The sequence below is a fragment of the Eurosta solidaginis genome, chromosome 2 (assembly GCF_040869045.1).
Source record: "Eurosta solidaginis isolate ZX-2024a chromosome 2, ASM4086904v1, whole genome shotgun sequence".
NCBI lineage: Eukaryota > Metazoa > Arthropoda > Insecta > Diptera > Tephritidae > Eurosta > Eurosta solidaginis.
Window position 1 is genome coordinate 71,626,007 of NC_090320.1, and position 21,352 is coordinate 71,647,358.

The 21,352-nt window shown below is 36.0% G+C and overlaps 1 protein-coding gene across 22 annotated transcripts in view; it reads right to left on the minus strand.

Moving 5' to 3' along the window:
- Positions 1–21,352, minus strand: part of LOC137239890 (protein rolling stone) — a 195,700-nt gene that overhangs the window by 49,142 nt on the left and 125,206 nt on the right. For 18 of the 22 annotated variants that reach the window (XR_010949525.1, XM_067765672.1, XM_067765673.1 and 15 more), the window contains 5 exons: positions 18,006–18,284; positions 8,721–8,949; positions 8,513–8,632; positions 3,783–3,966; positions 3,370–3,714 (listed from right to left, as the gene is read on the minus strand). Coding sequence is in view for 21 of the 22 variants with exons in the window: in XM_067765672.1 (XP_067621773.1) it covers positions 3,370–3,714; positions 3,783–3,966; positions 8,513–8,632; positions 8,721–8,949; positions 18,006–18,107 (980 nt within the window). In the remaining variant the exon portion in view is untranslated. Of the gene's footprint in view, positions 1–17; positions 3,715–3,782; positions 3,967–8,512; positions 8,633–8,720; positions 8,950–18,005; positions 18,285–21,352 lie in introns of those variants that run through there. The other 4 variants (XM_067765683.1, XM_067765685.1, XM_067765684.1 and 1 more) reach the window with 2 other exon arrangements.

Consider the following 21,352-nt stretch of genomic DNA (forward strand, 5'->3'; position numbering starts at 1 on the left):
TGAGCTCAATAAGCGTCTTAATGTAGAAAATTGCCTTTATTATTCAATAAGCCGTCTGTGTGAAATTAGTATTACGTTCACGTGTCACGTAATACGTAAGAACCGAGAGTTCAGTTCACGGAATACGTTATTCGGGCCTGCACAAAGCACAGCTTTTTGCGCAAGCTATTCCAGTGAAGTCCCATTTTAAGAGCGTCCGCACTAAGCGGCGAGACATCTATCAACCACAAATCACCTACCCAGATTGCGCATTCACGAGTTCAAAATTGCTTCGTTTTGCGCATTTACGTCACAGTTGACTGCTTGAGCGAATGAAAAAAAGAGAGAAAAAACAAGAGCTAAAGGAAAATGACGTATGGATTGCCCATAAAAAACCAGCTGATATTTTGTTTACATGCGCAATGCGCAATCTTCTGTGTGTGATTTGTGTCGCTCCTGGCGTGATTTGTGTCGCTCAACATTGTCGCTCATGGCCGCGTCGCGTATTGCTCCTGCCGCTAGATGTGAATTGCTCCATAAAAGCCCCATCACATAAGCAGTTTCTCATATAGATGCGTTTAACTCAATCGTATGCATAATGAGTAGATTGCACGTATTTTTATGGAGAACGGTAGATTGGGCTACACTGGCGCCATCTGACATGAAAAAGTAGCCAACTTGCATATTTCGTTGCAAGCAAGCCATAAGAAGAAGAATTTGACTTGCTTTGGCTAAGGGTGCTGGTACATTTTTGAAGTGAAATTATTTTTCCCACTCGTTGGCAACTTTTCTAACATTTTTCGCTATAAAAAACTGCAATGTAACAAATGAATACGACACAAAATATGTTAGCAAGTATTTTTGTTGTATAGGGAGAATGTTTATACCAGTGCTTCGCGAAATTTTGTATGGGAATGGGCAACGCGAAATAAACTTCAATTGCCAAGCCTGAAGTTCCTTCATATTTATAAAAGCAACATTTTGGTTAATTGTGGCGATGTTATTGGAATGCATAAGCTTGTGTTAAACGCATCTATAGGAAAAATTTCATTGTGCCGCGGCATTAATAATACATGCATAGAATAATTTGCCGGGTAGTGTAGTTCCGATCAATGTGTCTTGAGCTTTAATCAAACACCATTCTAAATCTACAGGAAACTACACTATATACATATAGTACACTAATTATGTACATACTTATATACAACTTAATATATGTACAAATATACTTATTTACACTTAGGTCCTGTGGTTCAGTAGTTGGTTAAGCTAAGCTTAAACAAATAGCGTTTTTTTCTGAAATAAATTGTTGCCTAAGTAAATGGTAAAGCATTAATAGAGTTACTCCTACCCCAGACAATTTTCAACATTTATAGTGCATGCAAAGAACATAAATGGCTACCCCGTGTATCGGCTGATGTTCACAAACACGCTGTCAATGATAATAAAAATCATTAGCAATTATTTCCTTCACTTCAATTTTCTTCCCTAAAAATTTGTGAAGTTACGAAAATAAATTGTCACGATCAGCTGGTTTAGCAGAGTTGCACTGCCACACCGCCATTTTATGCAGGGTAAGAGTGTGACGCTTTTGCGTTGCGAGCAGGCAACAATTTTCACAAAAGAACGAAATACCCCGTAAAGGCGTTACCTGCTGTTTAGAATAGAACAAAATATATTTACAACCCTTGCGCGGCACAAGAAAAGAAAACGCTATAAGTTTGCTTAAACTCTAGTCAAATTTAAACTCCAGTTAAACTACTGAGCAGTTTTTCAGTCACAGTTTAAGGCTACCTTTGGGGTATGCTTTTTTGTACGCCAGCATTGGTTTTTTATTATCTAGATAATTTGTAGATACGGCAAAAGCATTTTGTTTACCCAACAAAAATGGAAAAAAATTCTCCAGGGAAATATATATCTCGCGCTGATATCTATCTTCATTCTCCAATTACTATCCAAACTTTGAAAAATTTTGTAAAATTAAAAGTTTTCGAGTTGATTTCCAATTATTATCCTAATTTCGAGAGATTTTGAGAAATGTACAATTCTCAAATGAATATTAACACATTTCTCCAGTTGATATCCTACATTGCATATCGAGCTGAAGTGGAGTTGAAAAAAATCTCCAAGGCACCACCAAAACCAACAGCTGTTTTTTGTGAGATATAAACAGCTGGGTGATAGCAGTAATGATGCGTAATTAATAAAAAATAAATTATATAGACGGCCGCCGTGGTGTGCATGCTCCGCATACCACACCGAAGATCCTGGGTTCACGGCCCGAGCAAAGCAACATCAAAATTTTAGAAACAAGGTTTTTCAATTAGTAGACAATTTTTCTAAGTGGGGTCGCCCCAGTGAAAACTCATCTGCTTTGCAGATGCCGTTCGACACGAGCACGACACAAATTGGAAGAGAAGATTGGCCTAAAATATCTTCAGAGGCTATCGCACTTCACATTTATTAATTTTTTAAATTAAACATATTTAATTTTATTTTCGTGAAAATACTGTAGTATGGAATCTTACATTTCAGTCCAGTTAGAGAATCACAAGTTGTTAGTTAAATTCTTTCAACTTAATAGCATTTTTTGCTTCATAAAAAATTCCGTCTTTTGCTGAGTACGCTATGATTCTCGAGTTGATCCACTGTTTCGGAGCAAGTCTTGAGATCTTAGAAGTATGCGTAGTTATCAACATGAGGCTCTAATGGTACTCAAGCCTAAATGCTTGTTGGGTATATTCGACGCCATTGCCAACGTACGCAAATAACTGATAGGTTAACTAGAGTTTAATCCTGCCATATCGGCCGCTTAAGCTCAGCTTAAATTTCAGTTAAAGTTGACTGAAAATTGCAGAATAAGTTTAAGCATAGTTTAACTGACAAACTGAGTTGAACTTGGGCTGAAAAACCGGGCCTTAGTGACCGTGGTTAACGCTAAACACTAGGGGGACTCATGTAACCGTATAAATGCCTTATAAAGTGTGTAAACGTATAAATTTATCTAGTTTACGCACGAGCTGTCAAATTTTGTATGAAAAATCATTTACACAATTTGTATAAATTTACGCGCACATTTCATTGTGTAAACGCGGTAAACTCAAAGGAATGCAACCTTGCAGACATTACAGACGGCATTTTCATCAAAAATCTCCAACATCAGCAAGTAAAGGCGTTTTAGTTTTGATTTTTCACTTAATCTTGGTATTTTTTAATTTGTATAACAATCAAAAAAATTTTTTTGGAAATAATACAGCTGAAAAACAATCAAGTTTATCAAGAGTATTACTAGGTGCGTTCATATAACCGCGTGTGTAAATGGATATAATTTTACACCTTATAAGTTTATATGTTATCATGAGTCCCCCTACTATTTAATACTTTTCTAACTTTTCGCTGCTTGCCGTAAACGCCTCATTCTGATAGCCAGTCGTCGTATTGAAATTGCCTAAAACCATTGAAATTCCAGAAGGTGAATGCTGAATACCATTGCCCCTCACTGTTTTTGACAAATCGGCGTTTTCCGTTTTTTCAATACCACTCGTATTTGGTGTTGTTGTTGGTAAATAATAGGATGCCTTATGAACGTGTCTATAAACCATAATACGCAGTTTGTAGATGGTGAAGAGCATCATGTAAATGCAACAACTAAGCAGCACTACACCAAACACCACGAGTGTTGCACTTAATGGTTCGTTCCAATCAATTACGTGATAAATATATGGTTGACCTTTTCTGTAATATTAAACAAAGATAAAATAAATATTTGACATAGTTTTGCAATTCACAATTAAATATTTTACTTATTCTTGCCACCACAAAGGTGATATATTATCGAGAAAATCGCAAATATGCTGCCAAATAATACAGGCAAAAAAATGTGCAATAATCGTAATGGATGCGCCACAATCAACAAATCTATGAACATGAAAATGGAATTGCACGCATGAGTCAGCACATTTGTTGCATTTAAAGAACTCTCAGCAGCTGAAAGAGAAATACAAACAAACAAAAAGAAATTACATAAATTAATTGCATTTAGCTGCTTGCTTACATGTTGGCCTTTTTTTTTTTTACTTGCATGTATGTACATCTGCGTTTGCGACTAAAAAAGCGACCATCGGCAATTACACATAGTGCTAGTGTATGGATAAATATTGGATACACGCATTTTTTCGGCAAAGTGTATAACGCATACCAAAATTTAAGGTGGAGAATAGTGGAGACATACACTTTTCAGTACTTATTTCATGCGCAACATTTTCACAAGTGCAGATAAAGTTGTGCACTTAACAGTCCATATAAACTTTAAGTGCATATGTATAAGCGAGTAAGAAAACACAGCTATTTAAAAAAAAAAACGACTTAGCTCCTTATGCATAAAAATAAAAATTAGTTTATAAAGCTATTTAAATGGCATTTCCATATAATTTTCGAAATATAAGAGCTTTATCAGCCAATTTTATTTTTTATGAATAAGAAGGTTGGTGTATATGCGATTCAAATCTGGTAATGAAATATAGAAGAACTTTTTTAAATGTTGCCCAACCCCAATAATAATAATAATTTAGCACCAAATGCCTCAAAGGATATTTACGACAAGCTTTTCCTCAAATATGTGGTATGATTTTTTCATACAAATTTGTGGAATCTAAAATTTGTTTGTCGACTCCGAGCAACGCACAATGGTTAAGAGGCGAATAAGGAAGAATAGATATAAGAATTAGGGATGTACGCCGCCGAAAAACGCCGCCGCCGCCGATTTTGGTCGTTTTTCGCACGTCGCCGCCGAAAGTAAAAATTATCGGCGCGGCGGCGGCGGCGGCGTCCGGTATGTTATTATATTTCCTACTCGTTTAAGACTGTTTAGGCCATTTATTTTTCATGTCGAAAATTGGTCGGATATGGTCGAAAATGGCATCAACGGATGCGCATCACCGTCAGTTATAAGAAACTAATTGCGAAATTTAACTATTTCTAACTCTTCAAAAGTTATTTAAAAAAAACAGGCGTTTTCGATGTCAGCTTAACACGGACTTTGCATCATCACCCAATTCACCAAGTTATTAAAACAAAACACTAAAAGAAAAGTTATATAATAAATTTCAATGCCCACTTTGCAAGGTGTTAAAAAAAGCAAAATACCCAAAAAGGTGCCGATTTTTTTTTTAAATTTTATATTGTGATTGTCTGAAAGATTGAGAAAAATCAGTGATGTAAAATCCGTTAGTATGTTCTAGGGGCAATACACTCCTTTAAAATGATTCTTACCTCATACTTAAGTTGAGGATATATGTACGTATGACAAGGGTTTGAAAACTCACTTGGGCTTACATTCAAACGTCTGTTGTCTATTTGCGAAGCTGTAAAATAGCGTCTGAAATGTTAATTTTGATTTTCACACTTCATCCTTCAACACCCAAGTTTCCTGGTTTGAGATTTACTAAAATTGGCGACCCTTTGCAAAACTAGTCCCTTGGAGTGAATCACTTTGATTATAGCCTATCAACCAAGTTTAAATATCATCTACACGTTACGGCTCCTTTTACAAATGTGAATACGTAGGCACATATATTTACCAGGTGAGGCTTTGTCCTTCGCATGAACACTCAAAGTGGTGAAGTAAAAGCTTTCCCAAGACAGTCGACTAATGACCGTGTGTGCTACTACCCTAATGTAATGGACAGTCGAACTAGTCTGAAAACTGAAGCTACGCGGTCATCCATAATGAGCTCTTATATCATAAGGCCGGAAAACAGCAGTTAACATCTTTCAACATAAAATCGGTCGACTTTCATTATAAAATATAGTTTTGATTTAACGAAGACTATTGAAATCAATGTAGTGAACACAAACGTCTGCAAACTTTGGTCTACATTTTAAACATTTTATCCAGGATCCTTGTAAAATTTTAATTATGTAGATGCGCCGAGGATTATATGATTTTCACCCATTACGCAATGACATCCACTTAGACTGCTTGTGATTTCGAGGGCCGCATCTTTGGCCGAATAGTCACTCACTAATGTTTCAAGGTGTTTCTCTGGTGGAGCTCGGCAGCATAGCGCGGCAAAAGCATCCGTTGGAAAGTCTTCGGAGCTATACCTAGAGCTTCTAGGAAAGTGACGCCAGCGAAGGTATGAGTTCGAATTCTCAGTTCTATAGCTGCTGTGCTGGCATATGGTGTGAGGGTCAGGAGGTGTGGTAGCGACTGGTGGTCGGGGTTGCTACTGTTTGCACATCGGGAATTGTAGCTCTTAAAAACAGCCGAAGCAACTGGAGGCGCCCTGTGCCACAAGAGTCATGAGTATTAATATACCTTTAATGGCCGCCAAGGAGCCACAAATGATTTAAAGAAATTGTGTTCGCAACGTTTATTAGTAGTTAACCCTAAGTGTAACTACGCTTTGCACGAGATATACAGACCCGATTTATCCGAAATGGCCAGCACGTTGATTTCCTTAAATACATACCAACAAACCAGGCATGCTTAACCAACGAACCGATATCATTTCGTTACGATAATTAACGTTAATAAACGAAACAAAGTCATTTCGTTTCGTTTATTAACGTTAAGAACGTCAAATTAACGAAATGATTTCGTTTCGTTTTCTGCCATATCAAAACGGAATCAAATCGTTTATGTTGATTATTAATTTCAAACTATGCTGGCAAAGCTGATTGATGGCGGAGTCATTAAAGGTGAAAGCAATAGCCAAGCTGATTGCAACTTTTCTCATGAATTTTGACAGTACGAACATTTCTCAGAGTATTTTTGACATTACCACCAACGAATTACACAAACAAATTACATGGAGTTTGTGTGTGTATGTCCGCTCGCTGTTACCACCTTACGGCTTCACCATGGCTATAGCATTGCCAGCACAATTCAAACATAAAGTATCACGTTTTTGTTAACGTTTTTAACGCTAACGAAAGCTTTTCGTTTCGGTTAAAAACGAGATACAATTTATCTTGATAATTTCTTTATCGATAATATTTCGAAGTGTTTCAACAGAAACGGTGGAAATTTTTTGATAAACGATTAGCTTAACGTTAAGGTGCATCCCTGCAACAAACCCTTTCCTAAATATTATTTTTTAAATAGAAAAATCAAGCTTTTTAAAGTTAGAACACCGGCGTATGTCGGTGTGCCGCCCACGGCGCCGCCGCCGATAAAGTGATCGGCGTGAACCTCTAATAAGAATGGTTAAACCTAGTATTTCCATATTTTTTCTGATTCACCAATTACATGGGAGTTTCAAAAAAAAAGGATTCTGCTTTGGCATATTGAAAATTAAAATATTAATACAAGGCATGAAGAGATTTAGGCCGAGCTTCTCTTCCAATTCGCATCGCGGTCTTTCAAAATTTTTCTTACAATCTGGCTGGACGAGCCCTACATGTTTTATACCGACTCTGAGTTTTCACTAAAAATCTTTGCATAGCTAAAATACACGCGGAGTGTTTGCCAAATCGCCGATATTGTGTGTCCCTATCCTAACTACAGCCTACCTGATGGCTGATACTTCTACTTGCAAAACACTACAGTAATCTCGTAGTCTGAAGGAAAGTTGAAGATTTAGGTCCCTCGAATAGACTCCAACTCCGCCTTTTAGCTTAAAAATGTCCGGTGTTTAGGAAAATGCTGCCGTCAACAATAAGGTACTTTTTCCTACTCTGCCCAATCATCGCCACTGGAAATGTTTACCATAAATGTGCTTTCCGCAACTATTGTGATCGCACGGAGACCCGTGCTAGGTGGAAAAATGTATATGTTTAGTATGCTGGAGTGCCCTAGTTTTTTTGTTCCAATTGTACAACTCTCTTAAACATAGGGTTAACGTTGCCGCTGCTAGGTAAACAACTATATCCAATGTTAGGATGTCAAGAATGAGCTAGTAGTAAGTTTTACTTAAAATTTTAATTAAAGTTTGTCATTATTAACTCCATATAATAAGAACTTTCAACTGAATACAAAATATTTTTCTTCTTTTCATGTTCCTAACTGTGCGGCCGCCGGGGTGTGCTCCGCCCACCACACTGAAGATTCTCGTTCAATCCCCGCGCTAAACAACATCGGAAGTTTAGAAAACTGTTTTTTTTTTTTTTTTAGAAAATAGTTTTTCTAAGCGGAGTCGCTCCTAGGCAGTGATTAAAACTAGAAATTGGCTGAAATTGGGTTTTAAAGGCGCTACGAAAAAAGCTCTACATTGCTCCAAGCTAGGAGCAATATTTTAATATTACTTAGTCTTAGCAATAAAATTATCAACTTCAATCGGAAACCTGTTCATTCACTAAGTTTCTTATAGAACTTTAATGTTATGCTTTCATGTTTCCTAGAACAACAACCTTTCGTTCTTTCCTACTAAGCGGCAGAAACAATTTTAAAACAACGACCTAGCTTTAATAGATAAAGTGAGTTTTTTTCGATACAGGGGTACTTTATATATGTATGTACATATATAGTTGAATTACTTTGGTGGTGTTTTTATGCTCTAATAAAAGTCGGAGATATGTTTTCATAATTTACCATCATAAAGTACACTCCAGTATATTATTGTTATCACAATTGAAAGGACTAATGAAATTATATGCATGCCCCAGTAAATAACGAATGGACTCGTTAGCGAATCCAAATTTAAAAGTTTATCTGTAAATGAAAATACAATTCAAAAACTCGATTAGATTGCAGCACATGCTAAATGAAAACGAAATTATATATAAAGATTTTCACGAACCTGCATACTCTGGATGAAAATGCCATAATGTGACTAATACTGCTCCTAATATATTTGTAAACATACAGAGCATGACACCCCAGTTGGTCATGTAAATAAAATATAGCCAAAAGTTAGTCGATGAACCCTCCTCCGTCTCTAGCATCGAGTCTATAACAATTGCGATGAAGAATAACGCAATAAGCCAACGATAAATTAAATATGCAACGCTTTTCGTGCGACATTGCCACTGAAAAGGATGAGAAAATAACAAAAGTTACAAAGAAAAATACAACATGAGAAATAAAAAATAAACTTAAAGGAAAAAGTTAAACAGTTTGCAATAACAATGCATGCAAAATAAGTGGTCACTATTGAAATTATTATAAATGTTTAATATGTACTTAATAAAGAATGCGGTCAGGCGTCAACCGATTGCTGCGAAGCCTGAATAATACCAATAGTGTCCAAAAGTGTTTTTGTTATTATTGTTTTTTTGCTTAAAGTAAATAGCAAGCGGTATTGATACCTACACTCCTTCCAATAAATCACTTCAAGGTAACCAATTGACCCCGTGTTGCATTCATTCAACTCAGACGATAAAAGAGAAACGAGAAATGTATGTCGATATAAGGATTTTTGTTCTATTGGGTATCAATTGTTTGTTCTCTACAGTTCAATAGTCGCAAGCAAGGCTGAATTAAAAGACTCAAAGTTTCGGAAGTATTCACTTCAATGAAATTCATTTAAAATAAAGCAAATCCCGCACCAATGATGTCCAAATCTCTTATTCCATAAATGTGCAGATGATAAAAATCATGAATATCTATTCTGCCGTCCTAACAAAGAAACTCCATTTTTATCGAAAATCAGTCATTTACAAAAGCGTCGAAATCGCTAAAAGGAGTTGAAGTTAGAATTTTTTTTTGCGCCTTTTTAGCTTAGTCATCCGCTTTTTCATTCCCATCTATTCACATATGCCCTGGGACCCAATATAGATGTATACTTCTCCTTGCCCTGATTCTTTCCAGGGATTGCTCACACTCTAGCACACTTTAATATGCTGAACTATCCGAGATTGCTGTCCTAGTTCCTGCTTTTCGAACAATATAAAAGTAAACGCGTCTGCAGTTTAAGCTACATATTTCTTCTGCTTTGCTTACGGCTACTAATTCCGTCTGGAAAACACTACTGTGATCTGGAAGCTTGTAGGATCTGTATATGTCTGGATCAGAACTGTATACAGCAGACCCCACTCCTTCCACAACTTTGGAATAATCGGTCTAGACGTGTATCGCCTCGTCCGCCATTTGAGCAGCCTTGCCCCAACCATCCACCTCTATTGTGGCTCTAAGAGGCCCTTTGAAGTGCAGATACGGCACCAGGTAGTCAGTTCGCCCTGTAACACGACTCTACAAAAAGAAATTTTTGATCTTTGTCCCAAATTTTATTTCATGATTATCTGTTTTATTATAAACAAAAACGAAAGAAAATGCCTTTTTTCGGTATAAAGTTTGCTTTCGTAATTGTAACAATACTCATGGCGCAGTGATAACTAAACAACAATCAGGTGTTTTGTACAAATCTAGAATAACCTAAAATGTCGTCGGGAAAGTGTAAATATGAAGCTGAAGCTTTTTGTTATATATGTGGGCAATTTATTAAAGTTTGAGATATCAAAAATATGAATTGAATACATCTCTCATCCTCTGTGAAGCCTACGAAGCATATTTTGGTTGTCCTGTTTGGAATCAAGACAAGACATGGCCCCACATGTTGCTTGTAGTTATTGTAAAAGATGTTTGGAAGGTAAGCAAATTTTATTTAAATAGTAAATTAAATAAAGTAGACATATGTATTTCTCTTTCTATATTTTAGGTTGGTATCGAGGTGAGAAAAGATCTATGAAATTTGCAACACCAACAATCTGGCGAGAACCAAAAGACCACGCTAAAGACTGCTACTCTTCCATTCTGAATCCGAGTAAAAGACGTAGAGGTAAAAATGCAAAACCTATCGAATATCCTGATCTTGAATCTTCTTCTGCTCCAGTCGCATACGATCTGCCACGACCAGTATCAGAGCCACCGAAAAAAATATCGCAGAGAAGTGGCTCATCTCTTAGTGCTTATAAAAGCAATGCCGATAAAGAGTTCTTACCGACACCAGAACAACCAAAACATCATTTCATCACTACTGAAGATTTTAGTGATTTGATTAGAGATTTACATTTACGAAAAAGTAAAGCAGAGCTTTTAGGCTCTTCTTCGAACAACGTTATCAAGGCCAATATAATAAAAACATGATGGGAGACTATATTTGGCGTTTATTGATAGTACATATGAATATAAAAGAAAAAGTAAAAGTTTACACCTTTAAATCAATTTCCAATTTTTTGTAAGTTATTTCCAATTATTTTTGTTTTATTGTTATTTGTTATTTCGATATTAAAACTTAAGAAAAATATTTATTTGAATTGTTTCATTTTCAAGTAAAAATTAAAACCATATATTTTGAAAAATTTCGTTCAAGCGGCTAAATAGGAAAGCATACTTTTTCATGTCATATATTTTTTTTCGTCAAATTACGACCTAAAGAATTGAAATTTAATGCTCATCTTGTAGCATCAGCTGCAGCATGAAACCACCTGTTGCTGTGCGCCTATCTTAGACATGGCGGTGTTAGGCGCTATGATGCTAAATCCTCATTGAGTATTTTTTCTTGTTAATAAACAGCAGGAGCTCGGATTTACATTTAGGCCGACCTCCGAGGCCCCCTTTGGGAATTTTCACGGCTTACGAGGCAGATGGATGTTACCGAACCCATGTTAGTTTATATTACCCTGCTTAACAGTATTGATTACGTCTATTGGCAGATACGGCCAGCCAGGGCCCTGTGATTTGTAGGGGGAAACTATTACAAGAAAATCTTATAGCTCGCATAGCTCGGTTAAATGAAGGACTAACGCGGGCATGAGGGTTTATAACGATGTTTAGTGTGATCAAATTACATTGACTTTACTCATTCTGTGATGATAATTATTATAGTAGAAGTGTCCATTAGGCAGGAGAAGCATTACTACAGCGAATTTGGGACCTCAATCACTTGACTCTGAGCTTTTCATGGCCGAAATACATTCAGAGTGATTGCCAAAGCTCTATCGACGTATAATTAAATGTTTGATGTTACTTTGTCCGCGACTTGAGCCCAGAACTTTCCATGTGGTAGACGGAGCACGCTGCCACCACACTACGAAAGCCGCATAAATTGCATAAAATCTTGTGAAACATCCCTTTAGAACAGAGGTACCCTCGAGAGCTTCAAGAAACTTTTCGGCGTTCATCTATATTTCGTTTGACCGCAGCATATCAAGGCACTCAATCTGTTTCTGCTTGAATTTTCTATTCTCTTTATTTGTATTCGAAGCTCTGCTGGAGTTCTGCACCTCTGCTCTATGTATATATATATCCGGTAAAGGACTATAAACATCGATAACACTCACCCAAAGTTTTCTGTTGCATCTTTTCGAACTACAACAATAACGTTCATCAGATCCAAAATGCTTGGAAAACACTGCTCCCAACTAGTTGACTCGTAAATAATGCTTCAGAAAAGTCTACTTCATACTGTCGAAGCACTTGCTGTCATCAAACAAAAATCGACGAGTGGTCACTTTGAAATGGAAAATAATGCCAGCCTAGAAACTCAACGAACAACAAACAATCGTTAAATGGGATTGAATACGCAATTGAGAAGAAAGGTTGCCACTCGAAGAATGATAATCGTGCTATATAAGTTACTAATTTTTCATCCTGAATGGGATGACCCTTGCATTAACGGAAAGAAAATTTATGATTCATCTCGCGATGCGTAGATATGAATGAATATCATAAAGCGTCCTAAAGCTGAAAGGCATCGCTGCTAATTTCATGGTTAGCGAAAAAGACGTTTCGGTTCACAGTTCGGTGTTCACAACTGGATCTGGCAGTAGAGAAAGGATGGATGGAGGAGACCTTCATTTAGTTGGCAAAAACATATGGAGGAATCTTCGAATCGACTTAGTTTGTTAGGCAATGACAAAAAACGCCGAGGCGGATGGGAAACAATTAATGATGATCGTTATAACTCGGTCTTAAACTTACCAGCTGCTTTAGCTAATAAACAAGTACAGACCAAATTTACTGTCATTTGCCATGGACCCAATTCCAGCTCTTATAGCAGCATCGACATAAACGCTGCCACATCTCCCAAATGTATTTAAACAAACAATTTATGGTGGGCAAATCGCACTCAAACTGACATTTTCACAAACCTTCGAGACTTTTTCTGTTATAATTTTTTGTATGAAACTTTCTTTAATACGTATTTAATAACAAACAAATATTGGCCAGCTGTCAATTTTTTGTAGGCAGTGTTTGGTTGTTGTTCCTCGACTTCTATACCGGCTATAGAACACTTATTAAAGTAATCCTATTTGGGATATTTAACATATGTGTTGACATGCTACTTAGCTAAAGTGTGGGGTAACATAAATATTTATTCGCTTACAAAGCTTTAATCAGATCGAACGACATTTTTAGGACCGATAAATGTGTACTTCGGCTGGGTGCGAGTTGACCTAGATTTCTACCCAAATAGAGAAAACTCACTGGAAACTGTCATCAAGGCAGTGCAAATAAAAAACGTTGAATTTTTATGAGCTTACTGTGCGACCTTAATTAAAATTAAAAAAATTAAATAAAATTGGGTAATTTTTAATAATTCTGTCCCGTTCTGTTACGTTCAAATCGCTCAACTGCCAAATAAATAACTCAAATATTCAGTGAAGCAAAATATTCTTTATTTACAACACTACTATGGTAGTAGTACTTAACAATTAAATTATTCGCGTACTTCACTTATAGCGGGTTATAATCAAACTCCTTAGCTTGCGCTGTTTTATACTCTCAGTTGGTTCGTCATTTCTATCATTAAAAAGAGAGGACTGTAGACTCATGACGGGTATTCTGACTGGACACTGGATTCTGGCATCACATGCCTTTAAATTGGGCTTGGTGAGTGATAGCAGATGTAGGAAGTGCGGCTTGGAGGAGCAAACGATCGATCACGTTTTGTGCCCGTACCCTGCGCTTGCCAGGCTAATATTTCAGGTATTAGGAGTAATACAGCTGTCAGATCTAGAAGCAGCAAGTGGCTGAAGTCCGAGAAAGCTTCTAGTATTTGCCAAGGGGACGGAGTTGTTTTATAACATAGGTCCTGATTTTTGAGAGGGTTTTTTCAGTTTCGTCATTTAAACAAACTTCTGGTAAACTGCGGACTCGGACTCATTCAGTCTATGTGAGGTCCTCATCGACCGGCCAGTTCAACCTAACCTAACCTTGGCCGGTTTGGTTTATCAAATACCCCACTGTGCGATGGTTAAACCACCTCCCAGCAAACACAGTTTCTAACGTAAGGAAAATATTGTGAATTTAATTTAGAATTCTAATGTAGTTCTCTAGTGCATCTCTAATTGAAAACTAGATTGAAATTCGATTAGAGAACGATTTGAGAAAGAATAGAAATACGATGTTGTCACAGTTAGCGATTATTTGTAGGACATTATCACTCATCCTTAGTGTTATACAAAAGAATTAAAAAAGTCGTGCCGAAATGTTGGGAGTAGCGAAATCGAGTTTTCATCTGTAATAATTAAATTATTAGGTGAAAATGAATAAAAAAAAATTTGGAGAGGAAAAGTGAGCAAACTATTGACATACTATTATAAGTCACATCGAAAATCGCGTGTCAGTTAGGTTTTGAATTGCCATAAGAAGCCTTTGAAATATATTCATATTGTTACGAATGTTGGCGGCACTAAGGGGTACTGCCACCTCTAGGCCGATGCTAAGTAGTGACGTGAGTTCCATCAATAATTCAATCATTATGTCTACACATACGCGTGCACGCGGCGGAGAAGCAACGCACAAGCACATTCACATGTGATTGTGGAAGTGTCGCTCACACATACAAGCGCGTGGGGTATGAGAGAATCTATAAAAATTATACATCTGTAGTTGTAGCTGAGAAATTTATAACTAACTAAGTAAATTCTGGAAGCGCCTAGAAGATGCCACGAGGAAATCAAAGAGTATAAAAGCACCAGCGGTAGAGGCGCTATAATCAGTTTTGATTAAGATGCTATCTAGCGAGCAATAGCAGTATTATTTTGAAAGTCAGTTTCATTTGAGCTATCAATCAGTTTGGTTATTAAGCAAGCTATTCGTTGCAAAGTATAACTGTTATTGTGAAGTACTTTAATAAAGGCCATTTTTCCATTATTCAATATTGGAGTTATTTATTCAACAGTTTAGCGATACGAACGTTGGGAGAAAATTGCAAATAAGGGAAATTGTAGCAAATTCGTTACAATATCAAGTGTATGAGCCCTTAATTTTTAAAGTGGTATAAGTCATATATTCCTCGTTTCGAGATATTTAGTTTTGCATTTTAAAGGATTAAAAAATATTTTTGTACTATGGAATATGATTATTCGACAGTAAAGTAGGGCCAACAAACAAGCATTTATTATGATTGTGAAATATATAACAATTTATAAAAGGAAATGTGGTTTTGAAAGGTTGAAATGACTTGTACCACTTTCAAAATTAATTGCATGACATTATAAATGACTTACACCATCAAGGAAAAATTTTTTTTAGTAATTAATATTTTATTCAAACTCATTTCATTGTAACTAAGTAAATTATTTATTAGTATTTAGGGCAATAAAGTGCTTGTGAAAAATTTGTGGGGTATAGGGTAGTAAATCCATCATATCTTTACGTTTTTCTTCTGTTATTGGACTAATGGTTGTGTAGTTATAATGGAAGCAAATCAATATTTTCGTATATTCTAGGTCTTCCTTTTTTAGGTGAGAGGTCTAATACTTTGAATTCGGAATTGTCATCCAAGGAAGTTTTATAAAACATCTTATATGGAGCAATTTTGAGAAATCTGAGCCATTGTATTTTTAGCCAAGACACAGCTTCTCCATTGGTGTTTTTCTTTCTATTATTTGTTGATTCTTTTAGTTGTTTTGTCGAAATGAAATCTTTCTGAGCCATGTCAACGGTTTCAACATTATTATCAGATGACTGAACAATTTTTAGCCAAATTAGAGCTAAGTTAATGTTACGATTTTGTCCTGAGCAGGCATCACTGTAAGCTATGACATGCTTTTGAGTGTGCTTTGAGATGCAGGACGCAACTTCCTGTGATCCTCTTGAGGAGATTGTTTCATCCCATGCACACATTTTAGCATTTTTATTGTGGAAATTATGAAACCCTAAATGGTATACATACATGTTGCGCTCATAATAAGCTACCGAAACAGAAAGTTTTGGATAAGAAAGTTCTTTCGGTAGATCAAATGTGAATCCGTAATATTCACTCGGGTTATCTTTTGCTTTTTGTATGTAATCTGTTAAACTTTGTCTAGCCTGTTCGGCACTGTTATGATGTGAATCATGAATTTTCATAAGATGCATCTTCTCGTCTTCATTATTGGATGCTTCAATTTTAATTTTAGCGAATCACACTTTTGGCACGTGTCTTTACGAGGAAAAAATTTAGGTTGAACTGCGTATTGAATATTTTTTGTAAGTCCACTGCTTCACACGTGATGTATTATTTTCATCACATTTTTTCACATACAGCTCATACATTTTTCGAATATCTAAGTCAGCACTAGATACTTTCGACCTGAAGTGTGATGTGATCTCGTGTAATGGCTCTCACATGCTGGAAAACTCTGTTTTTCTAGATGAACCAAGCATTTTGCCACGACCTTCCGTTCCAAGTGTTTTAGCATTTAAGACACGGCTTAATCTTCCATTATATATTTTGAAAGTATCCAAAAAAATTTTTGCTAACAGAAAATTCTGAATTCCGTACATTTAGATGAAACTTAAACCTACATTTTCTCATATATCCTTCGTAATTTCTGGGTCGTCTTTGTTTTATTGATTGTTTTCGAACCAAACCAAACAGAAATAAATTCTGTTTTTCGAAACTTGCTAATTTCCAAAAAGAATCAAAATTAGCTTTCCTGTCTTCATATCCGATTCCATTTATAAATTTTTGGAAGAAATGCCATCTTTATTTTCGACAAGTTTACCACTCACATGCTTAGACTCTTTTGTTTTATATTCCCCTCCGCTATTTCTCTTCATTTTTCTTATATTTTGTGCATAATTACATTGATTTCGTGTCCTCTTTCTTGATTTCATGTTGCTTTCTTCCATTTGTAAGGGTTCCGAATTCACTTTTAAAGTATGAACTGATTCATCTGAAGACGATAATAATATTATTCGTTTCCATTTCTTGGGCGCGTTACTTATACTTCTTCGCCGTATAATGTGTACAATCAACTATAAATAGTACGTTTTTACATTAAAAGGATCACTTAATCATACCTAAACCGCCATATGAAGACATGACGAAAACTACTAATTATTTTGCCATACTTTGTGAGCAGACTGACTTATATCACTATCAAAAAACAGTAACTGTATTTTGTTCACTAACCAAAAAATAAACACATTCTATTGAAGTAATTTTCATGGCATACTACTAATATCTTCAGATTATGTTATTTTATTAGGATTAGATATAAAATAGCTGATAAACTAGATTTTTTAAATTTTTGAATTATACCACTTTCAAAATCAAGGGCTCATATAAGCTTATGCCAAATCTAAAGTTTTTGATATGATATACCAATGAAAATTGAACTGAGTTTCAATAATTGCGCAATTACTTAAATTGAAAATTTACATTAGAAACCAATTAGAAATTGACGTTAGAATTCTAACCTTTTTCTCGATATCGAGAACAAACTCTACTTTTTGTCGAGAATGATATCATTCTCGACAGCTTCACAAACCGTCAGCTAACCTTCTATCTTAGAGAAAAACATTAGAATTCGATTCGTATTCCAATCATTATCTAACATACATAAATGTTTGTTGGGCTATAGTCGATTAGACGTGGCGTATGAGTAATTTTTGTACAACTAAAGCGGCTCATGCGAACATGCGCAGAGAAACTTTAAACATTCCGCACTTAAAAATGTATGTACACACATTTGTATACTTTTATTAAATATTAAAAGCCCTTAAAGCCCTAACTATTATTTTATGAAGCACAGAAATATAATTGATTTTTAAGCAAACTTCTTGCTTCTTAGTTTCATCAAACATTGCCCTGTAAAACTCTACTCATCAAAACAAATTTTTTTCTTTAATTTGTAATATTTACACTTACTTGTGACTTTACAAAATCATCCGCTGGGGTGTGATCGAAACCGCACTTATCTCGACGAAATTCCTTCTTAACAGGATGTACAATTGCATGCAAGCGAGTCATATCCGAGCTGCCCCATTTGATCGCTTACTCAATTTACTTAATTACATTAGACAACATTAAAGTATTTCAGCAGTCTCATATTTACATAGCTCATTTCAAATTTTGGAAAATGTTATTACACTTGATTGTGTGACTGAAATGTTTTTATACAAATCTAATGTGAAGTTATGGAATTAACTGGAAAGAAATTAAAAAAATCAAATCTAATTATGAAACAGGAAAATGTAAGAACGAATACGGATAATGAATGATACGTTGTTTTTTCAAAAATTATTTATTTATTCATGAATATCTATTTTGTCCCTTCAAAGTAATCCCCATGAGATATTATACACTTGTGCCAACGGTTTTTCCAATCTTCTAAGCACTTCAAAAAATCATTATTTTTTATTTTGCTCAGTTCCTCCTTCGATGCCGCCTTTATCTCGTCAATCGTAGCGTAGCGTCGTCCTTTCATGGGCCTCTTCAATTAAGGGAACAAGAAAAAGTCACAGGGGGTCAGGTCTGGGGAATACGGTGGCTGCGGCATCATTAGAGTATTGTTTTTGACCAAAAAGTCGCGTCGAAATTGAGCAATTTTGGTACGAATTTCGCGGCGACCCGTCTCATGCCCAAATCATTGATAATAAAATAATTTAAAAAATTTTTTAAGTTAAACGGTTTTATTGAAAACAATACTTACATGAAGTAATAATAATATTAAAAGCTAGAAAATAATTAGGTAGGTACTAGGTACTAATCAAAACACTCCTCATCAATTCTAGGGCGTTGATCAGGCAATTAAATAAAAGCGTTGGGCGCGTGAAATTTCTAAAAATGTGAAGCGTGGCATAACCTGATTAAGATTCAGTTGGTCTTTTGGCTTTTTTTTAATTGCCTGATCAATGCCCTAAATTGATGAGGAGTGTGATGACTATTACCTAGGACCTACCTAATGATTTTCTAGGTTTTAATATTATTATTACTTACATACATATTACAATACATACTTACATGTATTGTTTTCAATAAAACCGTTTAACTTAAACATTTTTTTAATTATTTTATTTTCAAGTTTTTAGTCTTTATTTAATTGCCTATTATATCTCATTCTATTTAGTTCATTTAGCGACTCATTATTACAAGGATTCTTTCCTGACAATTTGATACAATCTAAGTCCTCAATACATAATCCTTCCAAAGACTTTACTCGACTCTGCGCCAAGTATGCTTGTCCCTCCTCCAACTCAAAATATTTTGATGTCACATATACCGGACTGTATGTAATATTTGTTCCAAATATGAGCCAAATCGGACATCATAGGTCGCTTTCTATTCATGTATGTATTTTTTAATATATCGATCTTTGCGCCACCTAGCGGCGATTTTTTTTCATAGGTCGCTTTCTATTCTTGTATGTATTATGTGTTCCAAATATGGGCCAAATCGGACCACAAATAAGATTTTTGTGAATATCTCGATCCTTGCGCCACCTAGCGCCGATTTTTTTCTTATAATTGCATTGTCATCGGGTTCTGAACTATATTCCAAATTTCAAGCTTATAGCTTATCGGGAAGTTACTTAAATTTCAATTACAAAATTCGTTCACAACGGCCGTGCATGCAGCCGTGCATGCAGCCGTGCGGCCTGCCTGTCAAGTCAAGCTAAATAAAACCGTTTAAAAATCGTATGGCACGAGCCAATCGATATGTCTAGGTCCTCAGCAACTTCTCTAAGGGTGATTCGACGATTGGCCAATACCATTTTCTTCACTTCATCAATTTTTTCGTCTGTTGTTGAAGTGCTCGGTCGTCCGGCACGCTCTTCGTCGTTCACATCTTCTCGGCCTTCTGAGAACATTTTGTAGCACCGATAAACGTTGCTTCGGTCCAGGGTAGCTTCTCCGTATGCCACAGTCAACATGCGGAATGCATCCGCGCACTTAATTTCGTTTTTCACACAAAATTTGATACAGGTTCTTTGATCCATTTTTTTTTAAATACTTAGGTAAAAAGCGAAGACGAGCCAAAACACGTGCAAGCAAAGCAGTTGTCAACAATTAAGTGAACATTGAAAATGGCCGAGCTTGTCGGCATAAGTGAGAGACTTGAGTATCAACATAACGGCACAAAAAAATCGAAATTCGAATATACGTAACCCGTGAAAATTCAAAATTCGCGATACTTTTTGAACACACCTTGTACATCCGTGTGATAAACCTCAAATGTAATAAAGATAAGTATAATTAAGAAGGTAAATGTTCATTAGACTGCAGAGTAGCAACCCCGCATAAAAAACTGTTTCTAAATCATCTTATATTGACTCTACCGTGACGTGGACCCAATAAATTTGGTGTGGTAGGCGCATGCAAGTTTCCAGGATCGTACTGAAGAATGTATGTATCTTGGTTTGGAATTTATCGGAGGATAAATAATATCCTGGTTAACCAATACGGAGTAAGATGTCTTTAATCAAAGGTTGTGATGTTGTGCACCTAAACTAATGGCGCGGGAAGCTGGAAGCCAGGCTGTAATCTGGATATATGTATGTTGTAACATTTTATACTTGTCTCATCTCCTGTTTGGGAGCTTGGCGGTGGCAGTGGTTATCTCAAATACATGAAGAGCTCACTTATAGAGGTCTGACATATAAGGCATCTGAGTTGACAATAAAGTTGTCCTTTAGTTATTTCTAGAGCTTACGAGTTTTTCTCGAACACAAGCAAGAGTTTCGAGATCCCAGAAATCGAGAGCTCGGTCGATCGTGAGGGTCTCGTATCTCAAAAAACTCGCAAATCTCACGAGCTTTTCGATATTCAATTTAGGCGCTGTTTCTTTGTTCGTTATATTGCCTCCCAATGATATTTCAAGAAATATAACATGGGGACAACTCTGTACCAAATGTTAATCAAATCGCAGCATAATATGTTTAATTAAAAAAGGTCGAGCCCTCGTCCACTTACCGGAAATAAAAGTGTCTCAAGTAATAAGATAATCAATGAGATATCCATTTACCAATTTAGGTCGGCTCTGGTCCACTTCCCGGAATGAAAAATTTCGTCCCCTAAATTGATTTTTTGGAAGAAATCGGTCCCTGGTCCACTTCCCGGAAAGCAACATTTTTCCAATAAAAAGCTAGGCAAGAAAGTACCCCTATGTCAAATTTAAAGGAAATCGATCCATAAATTATTTTTATTTACACATAATCGAGCAAGCGGGACAGTTACAGGCGCGGTGTTGTAAAGTATCGAAGATTATGGGTTGGT